General features: G+C 39.8%; 1 protein-coding gene across 2 annotated transcripts in view; it reads left to right on the top strand.

Moving 5' to 3' along the window:
- Window positions 1-18,385, top strand: part of scube3 (signal peptide, CUB domain, EGF-like 3) — a 114,008-nt gene that overhangs the window by 56,670 nt on the left and 38,953 nt on the right. For both annotated transcript variants that reach the window (XM_032575639.1, XM_032575563.1), the window contains exon 5: window positions 17,039-17,185. In XM_032575639.1, coding sequence (XP_032431530.1) covers window positions 17,039-17,185 — 147 coding nt within the window. The remainder of the gene's footprint in view (window positions 1-17,038; window positions 17,186-18,385) is intronic.

The raw sequence follows: 18,385 nt of genomic DNA, 5'->3' as shown, positions 1-18,385 counted from the left end.
GGATTATAAATTGTCAGCAAACAAAGTCTTCACTTGCATCAGCTGGTTTTGCTGCTGGGTCAAATTTATCAAACTGCAATTTGGGGCCCCAAACAATCAATCTAGGGGCCACAAATGGCTCAAAGATCTCGTATCCAGTCTGAAAAATTGTATCCATCCATCCATATTGTGTATTTACAAAATTCAATAAAGAAGCCTGAAAACGTTGGCAATTAAAGGCTGTAGAAGTGTGAAAATTTGACAAGTAAAAATTGCAGAATTGCTGTGTTTGCGTTTTGACTCGGTTTTTTGCTGCCCTACGCAACTTTGCTCAGAGCTTCCAGTGTTTCTGTGAAGCAGCAGACATTATGACCAGCTGTTATCACCGTCAGAAAGTTCGTTCATTCGAGGAATGATTATCCAGCAAAGGCTTTTACAACTCCTCAGTTCCAACAGACTAAGCAGTGTTGTGGATGTCCTTTTTTCTAAATCTGACACAGTTCTTCCTGTTCTGTAAACCCCAGACTTACACAGCAAGATTCGAGTGTCTTCTCATCTCCGTCTTTTTCATCCCTCTCGTGTGTTTTCTCAGCTAAGTACTCGTATGGAGAATCATTAAATTGAGATGCTCATGATTCTCCCGTATGATGAAATGAGGATCTTGGAAGTTTAATTTATGAGCTCCATCTGGCCTACTGAAGTGTCAGTGTTTACATTTCATAAATGCTGTGTGTGTTTTTTTTCTTTTTTGAGTGGACTGAAAAGCTTGACCATGAAATTTCAAGCCTTTCTACACATCAGCGCTATCAGAAACAGATTTAGAGCAGTAGTCTGATTTTGCCAAGTTCCTCCAGTCTTTCGTCTGTTTATGTTCATGATAAATGTCTCTAGTTCCTGTTAATATTCCATTTTAATATTCATTTTGTCCTTATTGCTCCCAGATGAGAGCCATTGAATTCAAAAGATTAAAGCTGCCATAAATCTGCAAACTTCCTGTGCTCATCAGATAGGCGCCTATTTATTGTTTCCTTATTTTTGAAAGACCAAGAGACAGAACAACCACTCATCTGCTTATTATTACCACTCTTATTACAACAGTATGTGCCTGAAGGATAATGGAAGTGGTTAGGAAGTGACTTTGTAGAGTTTTTGGGCAACAGCCCCTGAAGAATTGCTCTAAATATAAAAAAAAGAATCACTAGAAAATGGATAAATGTTTAATCCCCTCACTCAGGTCGATTTTAAATGGAACCATTGGTGCATCCTGCCAGCCCACCTCTTAAAAAGCAGAGTCTGGGTTGCAGTTTGATTATGAGGTTTATTGTCATCATTAAAAAGACATCAGCTTCCCATTTCTTCCGGTAATAGCTCAGGTGTTCCATCGGCAACGTGTGCTGATCTTTCTGGGTGCAGTTCAGAGCTGGTCATAGAAGCGCCTGCTGCCTCTGTTCGGTTTCTCCTGCTGATACAGAGCCACTGCTTGGAGGGAGCCGGTGCCAATTAGGCAGCAGGGGTCTTTCAGCCTCCCGGCTAATGACAAGGCTGCTGCTGGCCTGTCCCTTATTATACCCTCCCTTTCCCCCCCTCCCCTCAGCAGGAGCAACTTTGGCCAAATGAGTTTCTGCACCGTGTTGTTGGCCAAAAATGTAACAGTCCATTTATTCACTTCAAACATCCCCAGCCTAGAAATTAGGCTTTTCACGAAAGTCAAGGTGCTTAGCAGTTGAAAGGAATGCAATTTGGATCAGGGAGGGTTCCTCCCGCTTTACATTTGATTTATTTTCACTTTTATTCAGGACAACAACGGGGACATTTGTGCTTGAGATGAAATCCAGAACATTGAGACTCAGACATTTTCGGTTTAGTCAGCTGACACATCCATAATGTCGGTCCTCTTTCTTTTTGAAAAACCAGGCAATAACTTGAAGTGTGCACTGATGCAAGTCACTTATGGTGACTTATAGGTTCAGTTCATTTGCTTTTAGTTGTGAGTGCTGAAAAAGAAAACATACTCAGGTCAGCATCATAAAAACCACATGCTTCATGTTTTAAAGGGATTCAAAAGGGAGGAGAACATATTCTAGACATTTGTTCAGATTGTCGGTTTTGCAGTCGAGAGACTTTTTGCAGATTGGATTTTATCTGGGTTTGTTCTGCTGCAATTCCTTGCCTTCAGACTCTAACCTGTTCCACATTTTTTAATACCACTACCACACAGGTTATATTTTATGTGTATTTCATATGATAAACTAACCTAAAGTATAGTTTTGAAGTAAAATCAAAAGGAAAACCTTTATTTTTGCAAATAAAAAAAATAAAAATCTAGAAAGTTGTGTTATAATTGAACCCCTGTACTCTGCTTCCCCAAAAGTTGAGGCATGAGTTGAAGTCCAAAACTTTAAATTCAAGTAGTAAGCAAATCCCTTGTCTAGTTATGCAATTTGATATAAGTAAAATAATTTTGATATTAATGTCCATCCATCCATCCATCCATCCATTTTCTGTTCACCCTTTGTCCCTAATGGGGTCGGGAGGGTTGCTGGTGCCTATCTCCAGCTACGTTCCAGGCGAGAGGCGGGGTACACCCTGGACAGGTCGCCAGTCTGTCGCAGGGCAACACAGAGACATACAGGACAAACAACCACACACACACACTCACACCTAGATAGACCAATTAACCTGACAGTCATGTTTTTGGACTGTGGGAGGAAGCCGGAGAACCCGGAGAGAACCCACGCATGCACAGGGAGAACATGCAAACTCCATGCAGAAAGACCCCGGCCGGGAATCGAACCCAACAGTGCTACCAACTGCGCCACTGTGCAGATATTAATGTATTATTTTAAATTGTACTTTATCCACAAGAAATTGTAAAAATCGTCTAAAAGCAGTGCTGATGTTGCTTTCAACTGAAAATGTTAACAAAAAACAAAAACAAACAAAGCATCCAATAAATTAAGAAATGTAGACTGATCCATAATTAAAAATATACATGAAATAAAAATAATTAACACAGTACAAACAGCTTCAAAATTATACGAGTAATACAAGATTATTAAAATGCTAAAATGGTTTCAAATTTTATATAAATAATGTTGAACTGTTGACAGTGATTTTTGTGATAAGGGTTAATTTTAAAGACTTAACTGTAGATCTGCTAACTGTGAGTTGGATGTCCTGATTTTTTTGTTTAGTTTTATTTTTTCAAAGAAAAAAGACTTTCATTATGGCTTCAGGGAAGACATCATAGTTTCTCTCTGTCTTGGAATATTTTGCATTGAGTCCATCACCTTAAACAATGGCCACACATTAATGCCAGCTCTGGCAACCCGTACATAACATCGATGCAGCCGCAGGCAGGACTTGCATTGCTTTCTCCAGGGTTGCAATTAAGAATCACTCTGAGACACTTACTCCTGTCTGGATTTAACATCTTACTGAACATTATGAGAGTCCCACTGCTCAGCAGCCTATCTGCTTTTTGCGTGATGCTGCGCTTCACTTTGCTTTTCTCCAACTTTATGCCCATGTCCTGGAAGGGGGGACGGCTCCTTCACTTTTATTGCAGGATAGAGTAAAAAATTTTAGAATCATGGAGGTTGGATTTGAGTGGAAATTCTTCTTTTCAGATTTGGAATATGTATAATTTCTCATCAATTTCGCAATAGTGTTCTCCTATGTGTAGGTCTATGGCCAAAATATTCCAAAAAAGTGCACTGATGTTTGCTATTGTAACACAACAAAACCTGAAAAGGTTCAAGATGTGTTAATACTTTTGTAAGGCCCAATATTTTACGTTTATTAACTTCAGCGTCTATTACACTTAAAATGACTCAACTAAATACAGTCCAACATGACATGACATTTTTGCAGTCTGCGATGCAACGAGTGCATGGGAAAGCCAATGCTTTTGCCCGGTGGGAGAGTTACTATTAATCTGGAGTCTTGTGCGAACTGAATATTTGAAGAGTCTGCTAATACTTATAAAGCAGAACGCTGCCTGAAAATAAAAAGATAAGATTTAGTTCACCTATAATGTGATTTTAATAAGTGACTGACTGGTTACACAAGACACCTCATCTCTGCACAGACTTCCAAACAGAGCAGCTTAAAGAAGTCAGAGGAAATAACCACTTGCAAAGACGTCGGGTCCTCCTGGATCAAACTTGCTCTCACAACTAATCAGTATGGCAAAAGGGAAGGTTTCTACAGTATGTGAGCAAAGCTTCAGAGCAGCCACGAGGACTCTAATGTGATCATCAGGCTGGTTTAAACTAATTCGGGAAAAAGAAAATTTTGATTACATCAGCCTCAGGGCTTTACGTTCAGCTTTTGTTGCTGAAGGAAGCTCAGCATACAGAGGTTTTTAAAGTTTCCAGAAATAAGGATGTCATTCAGTACCCTCCACACGTACTGGTTCCTCTAATGAAGATGTACAAAAGCCTGAAAATAAAGTCTGTTTTTTATGCAGTATCATTATCTAAAAAATATATATGATTCTATCTTTATTTTGAGTCTCTTTATTCAGTGTGAAAAAACCCACCATAATAGTTCAACACAATAAATGTAGATTAGGTTTTTTTATGTGCAAGTAGCTTAACTGAGGACCTGGGAGCCTTTAATTGGTAATTCATAACATCCCGAGAAGGCCATGGTTTAAAATAGAAATTGTGCAAAACCTAACACCTACACATCTCTACTGTTAGAGGATTGCTAAAATAAAATAAAAGTGAGGTTGGACAGGAATTCAAGCTTATCCTGCCATTGCAAACTTTGGGCAGGATGTTAAGCAGGGTAAAATAATCTGAAAAGCTCACTGTTGGAGAACTGCAGCAAACAGTGGCATTTGGAGTTGGCCAAGTCTTCATAACAACCTTTAATCGTTACTACATGTCTACAACTTGTTTCTCAACCGTGCCTATAAATGTCTGCCATTTGTTAAATACTACTGGGGAATTTAGCTGCTGAGTGCTTCGGCAACCAACTCTCCAGGTGGATCAAGCATAAAACAAAGGTCGAATTCTGTAATTTCCAGACTATAAACTGCTACTGCTACACACTTTAAACACTTCAATGCCGTTAATATATGGATTTTTTACCAAGTTTTGAATGATGAAAGAGGACAGCACAGGCTCAAGAGCAAATTTTACCTGACACAAAAGTAACATTGAGAGCAACAATGAAAGAGAGAAACTGAAGACGACGATTTTAATGGGTTTCTTCCCAGGAAGTCATTGATTGTGGTCAAATACTTTTCCTGCTAAGCTCTTTTTTTCTAAGCAGCCATGATCCAGGCACTGTTCAGAAAAAAAACACTTATGGTACATATTTGTGTAAAAATCTTTCAGTGTAGATACCTGCGACTTATAGACAAGTGTGGGCTAAATGTTTTTTTTTCTTATCAAAGTTAATTACATTCAGGTGTGCCCAATAGCTCTAAAATTACATTATGTGACAAAGCACGTTTTTGTAATTTCCTGTAGATTTAAATTAAATATCTCCTGTAGTAGGAGAGATCTCAATGTAATAGGAGATGTTTAATGTAAATCAGGTAAACTAAAAATTGGTCATCATTGGATCTACTTGCAGGATAATGGTCCAAAAATGCAACCATATAATGATAATTGAAAATTTTCCAATTTCGATGGTCACCTGGCCATCTTTGTTCCTTAGACCTCTAGAAGCCATAAGCTTGAGTCTTTATAAATTCTCTTAAGATCATAAAGAGTAATGATTAAAAAAATTCTCTCTGTCTAAATGATGTAATTTAGCAAAAATATGGAGTTGTATAACGTATTAACATCAGGTTATCCACCAAGTGTGCTACACATGTCTATAATTATTTTCTCCAAACGTAGCCTCATTTCCCCCCTTTCTTCGCTCGATTGTGGATTTAAGTGTTGCTTTTATGTACACTCCTCACACCTGGAAATAAAACTCTGCTGCTATTCTAGCCACATTTAATAGTATTTCAGAAGGATTTTCCCCCTTTAGTGCAACAAATCTCTCAACACAATGGGCATAATTACACACACCATCATTTGTACAGGCACACACCTTCGTAATTTCATCTCCAGTGTAATCCTGCTGGAGGCAAGCTGTCATGCTCTTCATTGACATTTAGATGAAGACTAGCGTGTTGACTTCGGAGAACATCGGTTCTTTGTTGTCTCGTGAAGTAAGAAGTTTTCCATTAAGTGTGATAAAATCCACAACTCCTAGGCGCATTATATTCTAAATTAGAGTTCCAGGTGCAACATTCCTCCTGTGTAAAATCACACCCTGGATCTGAGAACCCTGCTTTATTGCTGTTTTTCTTATCTGAAAACGTAATGTCCGTGTAGTAGACGGTTTCACGTTGTAATGTCGTGAGGTAATGTGCTGATAAATGAGCACTTTCAATTATTCCAGTGATGCAATGTTTTGAGCTGTGGGCTGCCAAATAAAATGTTTGTAGGATGATTTGATTTACTTTTTGTTCATATATTGCACTGTTGTTTCCCATTGTGCTGGAGCCAGTAGGGTTCTCATATGTTCCCCCTGTTGGTTGTCAATAAGCCTGCCCTCCTGCCTGCTTGTCTGTGCATTGGCCACAGAAATGTTTTTACAAGTGCAGAAGTCACTGCTCCATTGCTCTGCAGCCCAACCGTATAACCAGGCTCTTTTCCTATTCTGGGGAAGTGGAGCAAGGGCTTTTAGCTGCAGACACAGTGAAGTGACACGTGAGGCTTTTTTTTGTCCCCTTTGGATTTGTCTTCCTTCTTCTTTTATCTCTGTATATGTCTTTTCAGCATAATCTGCCCTCACCCTCCCTCTTTGTCCAGCCTTTGCTCAGTTCCCGTGCCCCCAGTACTTTCCCCCTCATCCTTCAACAAATATACATCAGTGGCTAGAGCTTTTTCAAATGTTTGCGGCCTTGCTGCTGAATTCTCCTCACCTCATTTGAGACTGGCATCCCTTTTTTCATTGCTTTCTTCAAGGCCATCCCTAAGCTGGCCAGCCCTACGTGGGCTTGCTGATTTTAAGAGTGCTGGAGGGGTTTTTCCACCAATACTTGGCTGCTATGTCTTCAATCAAAGTGCTAGACTGAGCTTTGGAGAAACAAATACTTAGATTTTTTCGGGGGGGAAACGATCTGTGCAATACCAGCCAGCGTCTCATACAGTTTTTATGTCTGTGTTAAACAAGGTGGGCATCCTGGTTGTGCTCTGTTTTCCTGTCTTTTGTGTTGAGAGGGTACTGGGCTCCTTTGGGATTGCACAGTGAGGTCACCTTGAGAGAATGGGAGGAAGAGTGAAGCCGAGAGGGGGAACATACGCAGCAGGTGCTGCACAACTGTCTGTGACACAGATGGGCAGAATCTTACTGTGTTTGCAACATGCATATATTATGCAAATTCACCTGGGTGGCTGTTCATACATATATGTTAATGCTCTTTTGCACAGATGTAGGACCTTACAATGTTTTCAAAGTAAAACACAGGACATGCACACTAATAAGTTTTTAACAACCAGTGTCATGTTTGTGAGAGCTAACAGAGTTAAATATACATGCATTTTGAAGTTGGATAATTCAAGGGTGTATGTAAAATGTTGAGACCTTGAGACTAGTTGGAAAACTGTTCACTTGCAGATGTACTTTAAGTTTTGAACTTGTCCACAAGTTGTCTGGGTCCCACAGTAAGATAAATGTCCCGATTTGTGACCCGAATCGGGACAATTACCCCGGAACAGGAAGATTATCCCGATCTTCCTGTTCCTACAATCTTAAGGATTATTGAGATGACGCTAAAGATAATTTCCTGAGATATTCCTCCAGTGTGTGGTGTGCTAAGAATGATATTGTCACCTTGGAAGAACATGTAAACCAAGAAATGTGAGTTTGGGTCTCTTCAGACATTGGGGCCTTCTTCAACAGATTTGTTGTGGTTTTCTATATCTACATGGTTTGTAGCAAACTTGAGTTCATTTTTTCAGCTCTCTTTCGCAATTGACAGCTTTGAGGAATATGTGACTAATTGTTGTCTGGATTCCTCAAATTCTCCCACCAAAGCTGTGTGTCACTGCAGGGATTTTCCGTAAGATGATGAAACTTGGGATATTGTTGCATTACCTAAATCTGGGTTAGAATTCATAACTTTATTCCTGACCTGCCTGGTGTATTCTTTGATCTTTGTGTTGATCTTTGTTCTCTGATGTTCTCCTCAAATCCCTGATGCCTTCAGAGAAAAACTGTATTTATACCGAGATGATATTCCTGAAATATTTCATTTGGTGGTATAAGAGTAAATGGGGCTAAATTCAAATACACACCACACATTTCCAGGTTTTGGTCATCAAGAAAATCATCCTTTTATTAGTCTGTCACAAGACACTCCAAATGAAGTTCTCAGGTGAGTGTGTTTGTAATGTGAAAAAATTTGGAAATCCTAAACTCTTCTGAGCATTTTGCAAGAAACTCCAATTCTTTGGAAACAAACAAAATCACATAAAAAACTTTGACAGTGACTTGTTTAGTGTAGTTGCCAGCTGTCTTTTCCATTCTCTGGTTGTTCGTGCTTTTAATGGATCCTTTCTGGAAAAAGGGGTGAGAATGAGGTGTCTCAACAAGGCGTTTGGGACAATCACAACCAAAATCAAACAGTAGCACTCTGATGACTTTCCTCAACTCTATGGACTGACTTTGTGGGGAGGAGTTAATCCCTCGACCAGCTCTTTGCCCTGCCTGACCATCTGCTTGGCGGCGCAGCTCAAAGCAGTCCAGATATTTTTCCCTTTCTCTTTTGCATGCGCTGACATTTTTATCCTCCCATTAAAACTTTTAAGGGCCCATTATCTAAGAGGAAGGAATGCTGCTTTAATAGTGTGGTGGCTCCATTCTTGGGCCCCTTCTTTTCAGCGTGTATCCACCCAACTCTTGGTGGCGGCTTAAAGCTCTTCTGCAAAGAGGCGGCCGTCTCCACTCTGAGCTGCATGACAGCAGATTGGGTCAGACCATGACCCATCCTTTCACCAGCCCATGCTCTCAAAAGCAGACTACTAACCCTTGACATGCCTTCCACCACTCCAGCTCCTTTGTTTCAGTTTCCCTTCTACATGGTTCTCACATTCAAGAGATCTTGCAGCTTTGGTCTTAAGAACTCATGCTTCCTTTGGTTCTTTTGTTGGAGGATTGAAGGAGTTGCCGTTTTATCTGTTGTTAATTTGTCTCCTGTTGCACAGTTTCTAGTTCCCGGTTGAATAGTTCTCATTATAAATGTCACGTTTCCATTAGCTATGAGTGTAAAATCATCATTAACAGAAATATAGGCTCGCAAATATTTATTCTGTCTAATTAATCTATATAATGTGTTTCACTTGGTGAAATACTTCCTAAACAATAGCTAAATTGTTTCTTAACCATGACCAACTACTTTGACGTCTTTCAGTCTCGTGAAAGAGTCTTATGTTCACCACAGTACTGAGACTGCCCTTGTCAAACTGTTCAATGACATCCACATAAATACAGACTGTGGAAGAACCACAGTGTCAGTTCTGTTGGACCTCAGCGCAGCTTTTGGCATGGCTGACCACTACATAGCTGGGCCTAACTCTCTGGTACAGAAATGGTTTGAGTCTTACCTAAAGAACAAGCTCCTCAGTTTGGACAGAAGTCACATATGGGGTAACCCAAAGTTCAATCCTGGGAACCCTCCTATTTAATAGCTATGTGCTCCCACTAGCCCAGGTCATAACAAGCTACTTAAATAACTACAGAGATGATACACCGCTCTACATTACAATGTCATCAGGTGACTTTGAACCCGTCCAACCATTGAACAGATGCTTAGGACAGATAAATGTGTGGAGGTGACATGACTGTGGAAGAACTAGGCTCTCGGAGAACAAAAACAAAACTGAAGTTAGTATTTTTGAACCTAAAGAGGAATAATTGAGAATCAGCACAATGCTTCAATTTCAGCTAGAATCTAGCTGTAATTGCCCGAATTTTGGTTGTGGTGAACTTTGAGAGTCACATAAAGACAGTTACAAAGTCGACGAACATTTCCAGGATTACATAACTAATGTCCCAACCAGATCTAGAGAAACTTGTCCCTGTGTTTATCTTTAATTGCTTTGATTTCTGCAGCAGTGTCTTCACAGCTCTGCCTAAAAAATCAGACGGCTGAAGCTGATCCAGAATGCTGCTGCTGCTGATCTCTCTAAAAACAGGGCTATAGGGCATATCATCTAAAGTCTTTACACTGGCTCCCTGTTGCTCAAATAATGAACTTTGAAATATTGATTTATAGGCATATGGTTTATAAATCACTGAATGACTTATCACCAAAATACATAAAAAATTTGTTGTATCAACCCTTCAAAATCAGGTCATTCAAGTATTCTGGTTCTAATCTCTTTATCCCCAGAATCTGGAGAACATGGAGAAGCATCATTCAATTTTTATGATCCACTTATTTGGAACATTCTTCAAGAAAACTGCAAAACAGCCAAAACATTGGGGTCCTTTAAACCCAGGTTACAAGCAGACTTGTTTAAAGTTGATTTTCAATAATCTAATTTATTGAACTTGACTGTAAATCAATTCAATTATTTTCAGAATAATAAGCCCATCTAAAGAGACTTTAACAAATACAGACACCTCAAATGAAAATTTGAAATGTCCATGGATGCTTGTGGGTATTAAATTATGAATACAAAATGCTATTTTTGGCAACCTAAAATAAAAATATATTTCTAATGTGACCAAGTTGGGGCATTTAAACACTACAAGCAACCACAAAATTATTTTACTCCATACATTTAAAATCCAAATTTATTTTTAAAAGGGCAGGACAGAAGTTGTATTAGCTAAAAACAAACAAACAAAAAAAAGTCACCCAGCGTGCTCACCACCAACAAGTGGAAAGAAATCCACCACCAACTACTACTGAGAACTGCACACGTGCTCTCACACACACACACGCCCACACACATCTGCAATTTAGGGAGCAGATTTCCGCCCCAAATAACCTCCCCCAACAATCGCACTCTAAGTGAGTAAAGGAGGGACTTACCCAACCAACACTAGAACAGTCACACAATTAACCAGGAAACAAAACTGCAGCCGATTATGTCCATCCACAGAAGATGGCCAAGGGTTTCCATCGATGACGACACCCTATGAACTGCAAACCATGCCCACTGGTAATCTACAAACCAGATTTTATGTTTCCTACTGGCAAAATGGAAATTCATCATAGCCAAGTAGATGCCTACCTGACAAAATAACACCATTTTGGCTGACAACTCAGTGCAGATGCCTCGCGGCTGCACAGTGATCTGGTAAGATAAAAGAAAAAACAACTGTCCAGTGTACAGCTGCTTTTAAAGAGGTTGATCCATTTATTCATTTTTTTTACACCCCTGTCCCTATTGGGGTTGGGAGGGGTACTGGTGCCTATCTCCAGCAAGACATTTCGGGCGAGAGGTGAGGTACACCCTGGACAGGTCACCAGTCTGTCGCAGGGCAACACAGAGACAGACAGGACAAACACCCCTACACACACACACACACACCCACACACCCACACCTAGGGAAAAGTTAAAGAGACCAATTTACCTGACAGTCATATTTTTGGACTGTGGGAGGAAGCCAAAGTACCCTGACAGAACCCACGCATGCACAGAGAGAACTCCATGCAGAAAGACCCTAGACCTGGAATCGAACCCAGGACCTTCTTGCTGCAAGGCAACAATGCTACCAACTGCGCCACTGTGCAGCCTGAGGTTGATCCCCAGTCCTCAATCATTGATGCAAATGAAGACTCCTGAAGCAAAGCTCACCTTGTCACACAAATTTTTATGGTATGTTGATAAAATGTGTGCCACCTGTTAAATAAGAAGCAAAATGTCAAAAGATATGAGCAAAAAGTTTTATATCTGCAACTTACACAATTTTATGTGTGCCAAACACTAGGTAGGTAGATAGATAGGTAGGTAGGTAGGTAGGTACGTACACTGCCTGGCCAAAAAAAAAGTCGCCACCAAAAAATGGTCACACTCTCTAATATTTTGTTGGACCGCCTTTAGCTTTGATTACAGCCCACATTCGCTGTGGCATTGTTTCAATAAGCTTCTGCAGTGTCACAAGATTTATTTCCATCCAGTGTTACATTAATCTTTCACCAAGATCTTGTATTGATGATGGGAGAGTCTGACCACTGCGCAAAGCCTTCTCCAGCACATCCCAAAGATTCTCAATGGGGTTAAGGTCTGGACTCTGTGGTGGCCAATCCATGTGTGAAAAAGATGTCTCATGCTCCCTGAACCACTCTTTCACAATGTGAGCCCGATGAATCCTGGCATTGTCATCTTGGAATATGCCCGTTCCATTTGGGAAGACAAAATCCATTGATGGAATAACCTGGTCATTCAGTATATTCAGGTAGTCAGCTGACCTCGTTCTTTGGGCACACAATGTTGCTGAACCTAGACCTGACCAACTGCAGCAACCCCAGATCATAGCACTGCCCCCACAGGCTTGTACAGTAAGCACTAGGCATGATGGGTGCATCACTTCACCTGCCTCTCTTCTTACCCTGATGCGCCCATCACTCTGGAACAGGGTAAATCTGGACTCATCAGACCACATGACCCTCTTCCATTCCTCCAGAGTCCAATCTTTATGCTTCCTAGCAAACTGAAGCCTTTTTTTCTGGTTAGCCTTACTGATTAGAGGTTTTCTTACAGCTACACAGCTGTTCAATCCCTACTCCTTGAGTTCCCTTCGCTTTGTGCGTGTGGAAATGCTTTTGCGTTCACAATTAAACATACTCCTGAGTTCTGCTGTTGTTTTTCTTCGATTTGATTTGACCAAACATTTAAGTAATCGCCGATCACGATCATTCAGGATTTTTTTCCGACCACATTTCTTCCTGGAAGACGATGGTTCCCCACCATCCTTCCAGTTTTAAATGATGCGTTGGACAGTTCTTAACCCAATTCTAGTAGTTTCTGCAATCTCCTTAGATGTTTTCTCTGCTTGATGCATGCCAATGATTTGACCCTTCTTAAACAGACAAACGTCTTTTCCACGACCACAGGATGTGTCTTTTGCCATGGTTGTTTAAGAAATGAGGAGTTACTCATTGCATCAGCTGGGGTTAAATAACTTGTTGCCAGCTGAAAGATAATCGCCTATGCAGCACTTATCCAGTAGGAGGCTTGTACCTATTTGCTTAGTTAAATCCAGGTGGCGACTTTTTTTTTGGCCAGGCAGTGTAGATAGACATTGAAAAAGTGATCTCATTTTGTTTATCAAGTAAAGAAACAAGCTGTCACATCTTGTTTTTATTGTGAAATGTCTGTGGCAAAGTAAAATCCATCTAAAGTCTTCACTTGTTCAAACTCTCACTTGCCCACTTTGTCCCCCTCTTCCTCTGAGACCATTGTCCTTGATCCCTTTTGTTTCAAGTATTTATTTTTTTTTGTCAGACCTTATCAGGCTTAATAACATACCTTTAAAAATATCTCATTATCATGTCGTCTGGCTGATAAACACAGTTGTAAAGTGCGGTTTCTCTGCCCATGGGGCATTCAAGGCCGTATTCGGGCTGGGAAATGTGCATAATGAATGTCAGCGTGGCATCACAAAGAGTCAAAAGCGCAATGTTTTAGGATTCTGGTGGTGTTGTTCACTTAATGTCATGTCCTGCAGTTACTCCTGCTGATGAAACTGAACTTCCATTAAGTTAATGGCAAGCACACAAATTGAGTCCTGTTCAAGAAAATTAAAAAATACCTTTTCCTAGTTGCTTCCTCCCAGATGACTAAGTGGTTTATTTCTGTAGGTATGAAAATAAGAACTAGAAACTTAACAAATTAAAAAAGTGCTTATGGCATCAGATGGATATTTAGAAGCTTCTTCTCATGGATTTGAAAGAAAAGATAGATAGATAAAAAACAAAAAACAAAACTTTTAAAGGCAAGAAACACACTGATAAAACCTCCAAGTAATGCTTAGTGTCACATTTTAGCAACTTTACGTTAAAAACCTGGTTCTATCATGATACCAGGTGTTGTTTCAGTGCATTTTTCTGGACCACATTCTTCTGAAAAGGTTGATAGTAAACTGGGTTTTGTGTTACATTGATAAATCTGCTGGTTATTCATTCTGCAGGTAGTTATCAAACCTTATAGTTCACAAATAAAACCTGAAATTTGATGGCTTCTGGCAGCAGCATTACCTTTAAGTGTTTTGTTCAGAGGTCACATGCTGTGATGGGAGGACAAAGTTATGGGCAGTTTAACATGCTCTTTCATTTCAATATCCCCTGTTCACCACAAGTGCCGAAACTGGATGGATCCGTTTGGTGTTAAGCTTTGTGAAAAACCATATCCCCTCTGATTTGCTCTTTAGATGACATTTAAATTAGCCTTATTCAGCTACAGGTCTGTTTCCTGTCCAGATTTCTGAATATGAAGTGGTCTGTAATAAACAGAAACATGGGTTACCGCTTAGTAGAAAGTCTGATTGACTGATTGTGTGTTTTGTTTTAACATTTTGCTTTTTCTTCATAAAATATTGGCTTCTTTCTACCAGTAAGTAATATCCTTCCTGGATGGTAGTTAAGAGTGATGTGCTTTGGGCAGATGAAAGCTGAAACTGGCCCCATCTTTGTCAACACTTGGACTTGAATTGGTCCTCAGAGAGATGAGGAGCCAGGTTTTGGCCTCAGTCTCACATGTTATGGATAGGTGGGAGTGTTGTATTCACATTCATATGAGATTATGAATTCAGATAACCACCTTGGTCAGTAATCATAAATGGCTACAAGAAATTTACTTTGGTGTAAATGGATGAATGCATTCTGCTCTGGCTGCAGATAGAAGCAGAGAAAAGAAACCAGGAAACTCCACATTGGCTTAAGGCATCCATGTGAAATCCATGTGAAAGCTGTGGAAATCCTTGCACTTTAAACAATCAGATATGTTGACGCACATTCAGCTTAGCATGGCCTCTTTCATTTGGGCGTTCATGTCTGATGGCCCCAGCATCTTGTCAAGGATGTAAACAGCTCTCACAGGAAAGTGGGAGAGGATTGCATAACCTTCGTGTGCTTGTTGACAGACTTAAAGTGATGGACAGCACATTAGTCAGAAGGTCAGGATTCTCGATTAGGTTGACATCACCCAAAGTTACCCAACTCAATATCAGTGCCATCAGTATAAGCAGACATGCAGTGTCTTGCAAAGTGCAGAGTTATTCACACCACTTTAACTTACAATCACAAACCTTTCCATATTTTTATTGGGATCTTATGTGATAGACTGGCAGAAAGTAAGGTATAATTGGGAGGGAAAATGTAAAACAAGTGCACCAAATATCATAGTTATAGAGTTTATCTTTTGTACAATTTAATTTCAGTGAAAATAAAGCAGATCTGTAAAGATTTCAGAGGTTTGCTAGAAAACATTCATGAAAACGCTGCACCATGAAGTTCAAGGAACACAACAGACAGGCCAGGAATGAAGTTGTGTGGAGGTTTAAAGTACAAAAAAAAAAAAAAAAAAAACATTATCTAAAGCTTTAAACTTCTCACAGATCAACCATGAGAATATTATAAAACTATGGCATAGGTGCAGCTCTGCCAAGTCATGACTGTACAGCTACACTGACAGTCCAGACATAAATCAAAGAAGCAGTAAAGAAGCCCATGCTGACCCAGGAGTTGTTGCAAAGATCTACAGTTCAGGTGGGAGAATTTGTTGACAGAAAAATTATTAGTCATGCTACCCAGAAATCTGTCCTTTATAAAACAAAGGCACATAAAGAAAGTGATGTTCAGTGGAAAGGGAATAAAAAATATAAAGTTTTCAGGTCAGGTTTTTGGAGTTTTTTAAAAGAAAATTTAGCTGAAACTATTTGCTATGTTAAGACAACAGTAACTTTGATCTTTCCAGCTATAAACACTCCCAGGTGAGTTTGGCATCAAAACAATGGATGAAAATAAAAAAAACAACATAGCTAAAGTCATTTGACAACATGCTTAACATTTTTTTATGTAAACCCTGAATAGGAACCTTTGATTTTTAATCCATGACATTTTGTTTTCCTTCAGTACAAACAAAGTTTGACATATTTCCCATTTCTCTGGGCCTCTAACAAGAGAACATGTCATTTATAAATTTGCCACTTGCTTAAAATTATCCACATTTATAGTCAGAAGCATAATTTAAAAAAATTGTATCAAGTGGAACTGCAATAAATAAGGCTGGACAAACAATCCATGTTTATCTTGCCACCATGGACAGTTAGGAAGGTGATACGAGAGGGAAAGAAAATCTGCACGGATTTGAGATCTTCAGTAACACCGTGCTGTCAGTCACCATAGGAACTATTTATTTTAGGGATTTCTAACAGATGTTTAAAAAGAAATCAATAATTGCAAAGGGTTCTATGTAATTTACGGAATGAGGGCTTTGGAACACTTTCAGGTGCTTGTTGTACCTGCAATAAAGTAATCTTACATTCATCTTTCGGAAATTTGTGTTGCAATAGTTTAGTCAAATACTTGCAGACGTAGGTCATGCTTTAAGTCATGGAAGTGTACACTGACAACCTTAATTTACTGGAATGAGTTTTGATCTCACTCTCTGCTGGGGGAGTTTTATTTTTTTGTGTTCCGTGTTTCTTTTCTTTATGGGGGATTACTCCAATTAAAATTACAGCTCTATGGAATCAGCTCCTGCTGGGAGTTTTATCCTTTTCTCTTGGCAGCCTTTCTTTTTATAGCCTGGAAACGGTAAGCATGCTCCAACAAGAACCTGACTCTTTGTGAAGGGATACTGAGCATGTCAGTCACCAGCAGTCAGCAGGCATACAAGGCTCCTTAGGTCAGAATGCGTGACAGGCATTTGAACATTTGTAGTCCACTTACCATCTCTGTGATATTTAATGTAAACCAAACTTGGTTTACGGAACGCTCTCTGGCTTTAAAAACAGTGTCTAATCTTCATGGGAGCTGAGAGATAAACTTTCTCTGCAAACTATACATGTCCTGCTGTTTTCTTCACAGTGCAACCAGAAGGCACAAAGGAGGGGCCCACCTGCATGGACAAGAACCACGGCTGCGCTCACATCTGCAGGGAAGCGCAGAAGGGTGGCATCTCCTGTGAATGCCGACCTGGATTCCAGCTCACCCGGAACATGAAGGACTGCAAACGTAAGTCATCCTAACCCCATGGGTTGCATGGAAACATGCACAAATGTCAGTATGGCTGCTTTATTGGCTGCTCAGGAAGAAGGTGATTGTGGTTTGGAAACAGGCCGGGGGATGGATAATCGCACTCACCACACAAACGTCTTCCAAAAAAAGTTTGAAGTTGACATTTATGTGGCATTACCGAGCTCTGACTAATCTCCTCACTGGTGCTCGTAAAAAATAAAAAAGAAACATGTTTTTCAAATAAGTAGGGATCATTTACACAACCGGGGCAAGTGTTGGAGGTTAGTCGAAGGGGACTGCTCAGACAGACAGCACGCACTTCCTGTTGCCGCGCAACAGAGATCATCCTGTCAGAGCTGGGGGCCAGCGCCTGATAGGGTGGGGGCGATTTGTCTGTGTTTGGATAAGGATTGGAGAAGTGTTATTCTATGGTTTCTCAATGACAACTCAGGAAAAAGGCGAAAGGTGTTGGGATGAGAGAGTTCAGATAGGATGACGATGGAAGCCTCGGCTCGACCATGCTCTTTTTCACTCTGTCATCACAGGTTCCTTTGAAAGGTTAAGCTCTTTATACGCTCTGCTCCATAAATGTACTTCACAGAAACATGCAAAATTGCAGTAAAAATCAAAGGCTTCCTGTTGTGATTCATGAATAGCTGCAAAATTAACTGAGCTTGTCAGATTTCCCTCCTAATCTCACAGTGCAGACTCAAATAAGGTGGCTTTTGTATTGATTGTAATGAGTGCTGAAAACAAGAGGTAATTATTCCCTATAATTAAATAAAATGTTTCCTCTTTGGCCCTTTTTGGAGGTACTAGCCAAGCAGTATGCTTTCTTTCACCCGTGATAAAATATTCTGTCACAATCAAATTTTGTACATATTTAAGTTTTTACAGACTTTCAAATTTTTTTGCATCACCATAAATAATGAAGTGATGTGTAGTTTTGATCACTTTAGGTTATAGTTACATTATTTTACATCAGATCATTCGTGCATTAAAACCGTACAATTAGTTTTGTTCTTTTCCTCATAATATGACACTGCTAATTTGTAAAGCTGTAACAATTGTAAAGCTGTAAAGCCCAAACAATTCTTCTGATCTATCTTTTGAGATTATTCATAATAAGACCTAGGAATGTCTTTTTGTGTGTTGGGAAAAGCTGCTGTGATAATTAGTTTGTTTTTGGTGTTTGAT

The sequence above is a fragment of the Xiphophorus hellerii genome, chromosome 1 (assembly GCF_003331165.1).
Source record: "Xiphophorus hellerii strain 12219 chromosome 1, Xiphophorus_hellerii-4.1, whole genome shotgun sequence".
Classification (NCBI taxonomy): Eukaryota; Metazoa; Chordata; class Actinopteri; order Cyprinodontiformes; family Poeciliidae; genus Xiphophorus; species Xiphophorus hellerii.
Note: the sequence above shows the minus strand (reverse complement) of the source record. Positions and strands in the feature narration are given on the sequence as shown.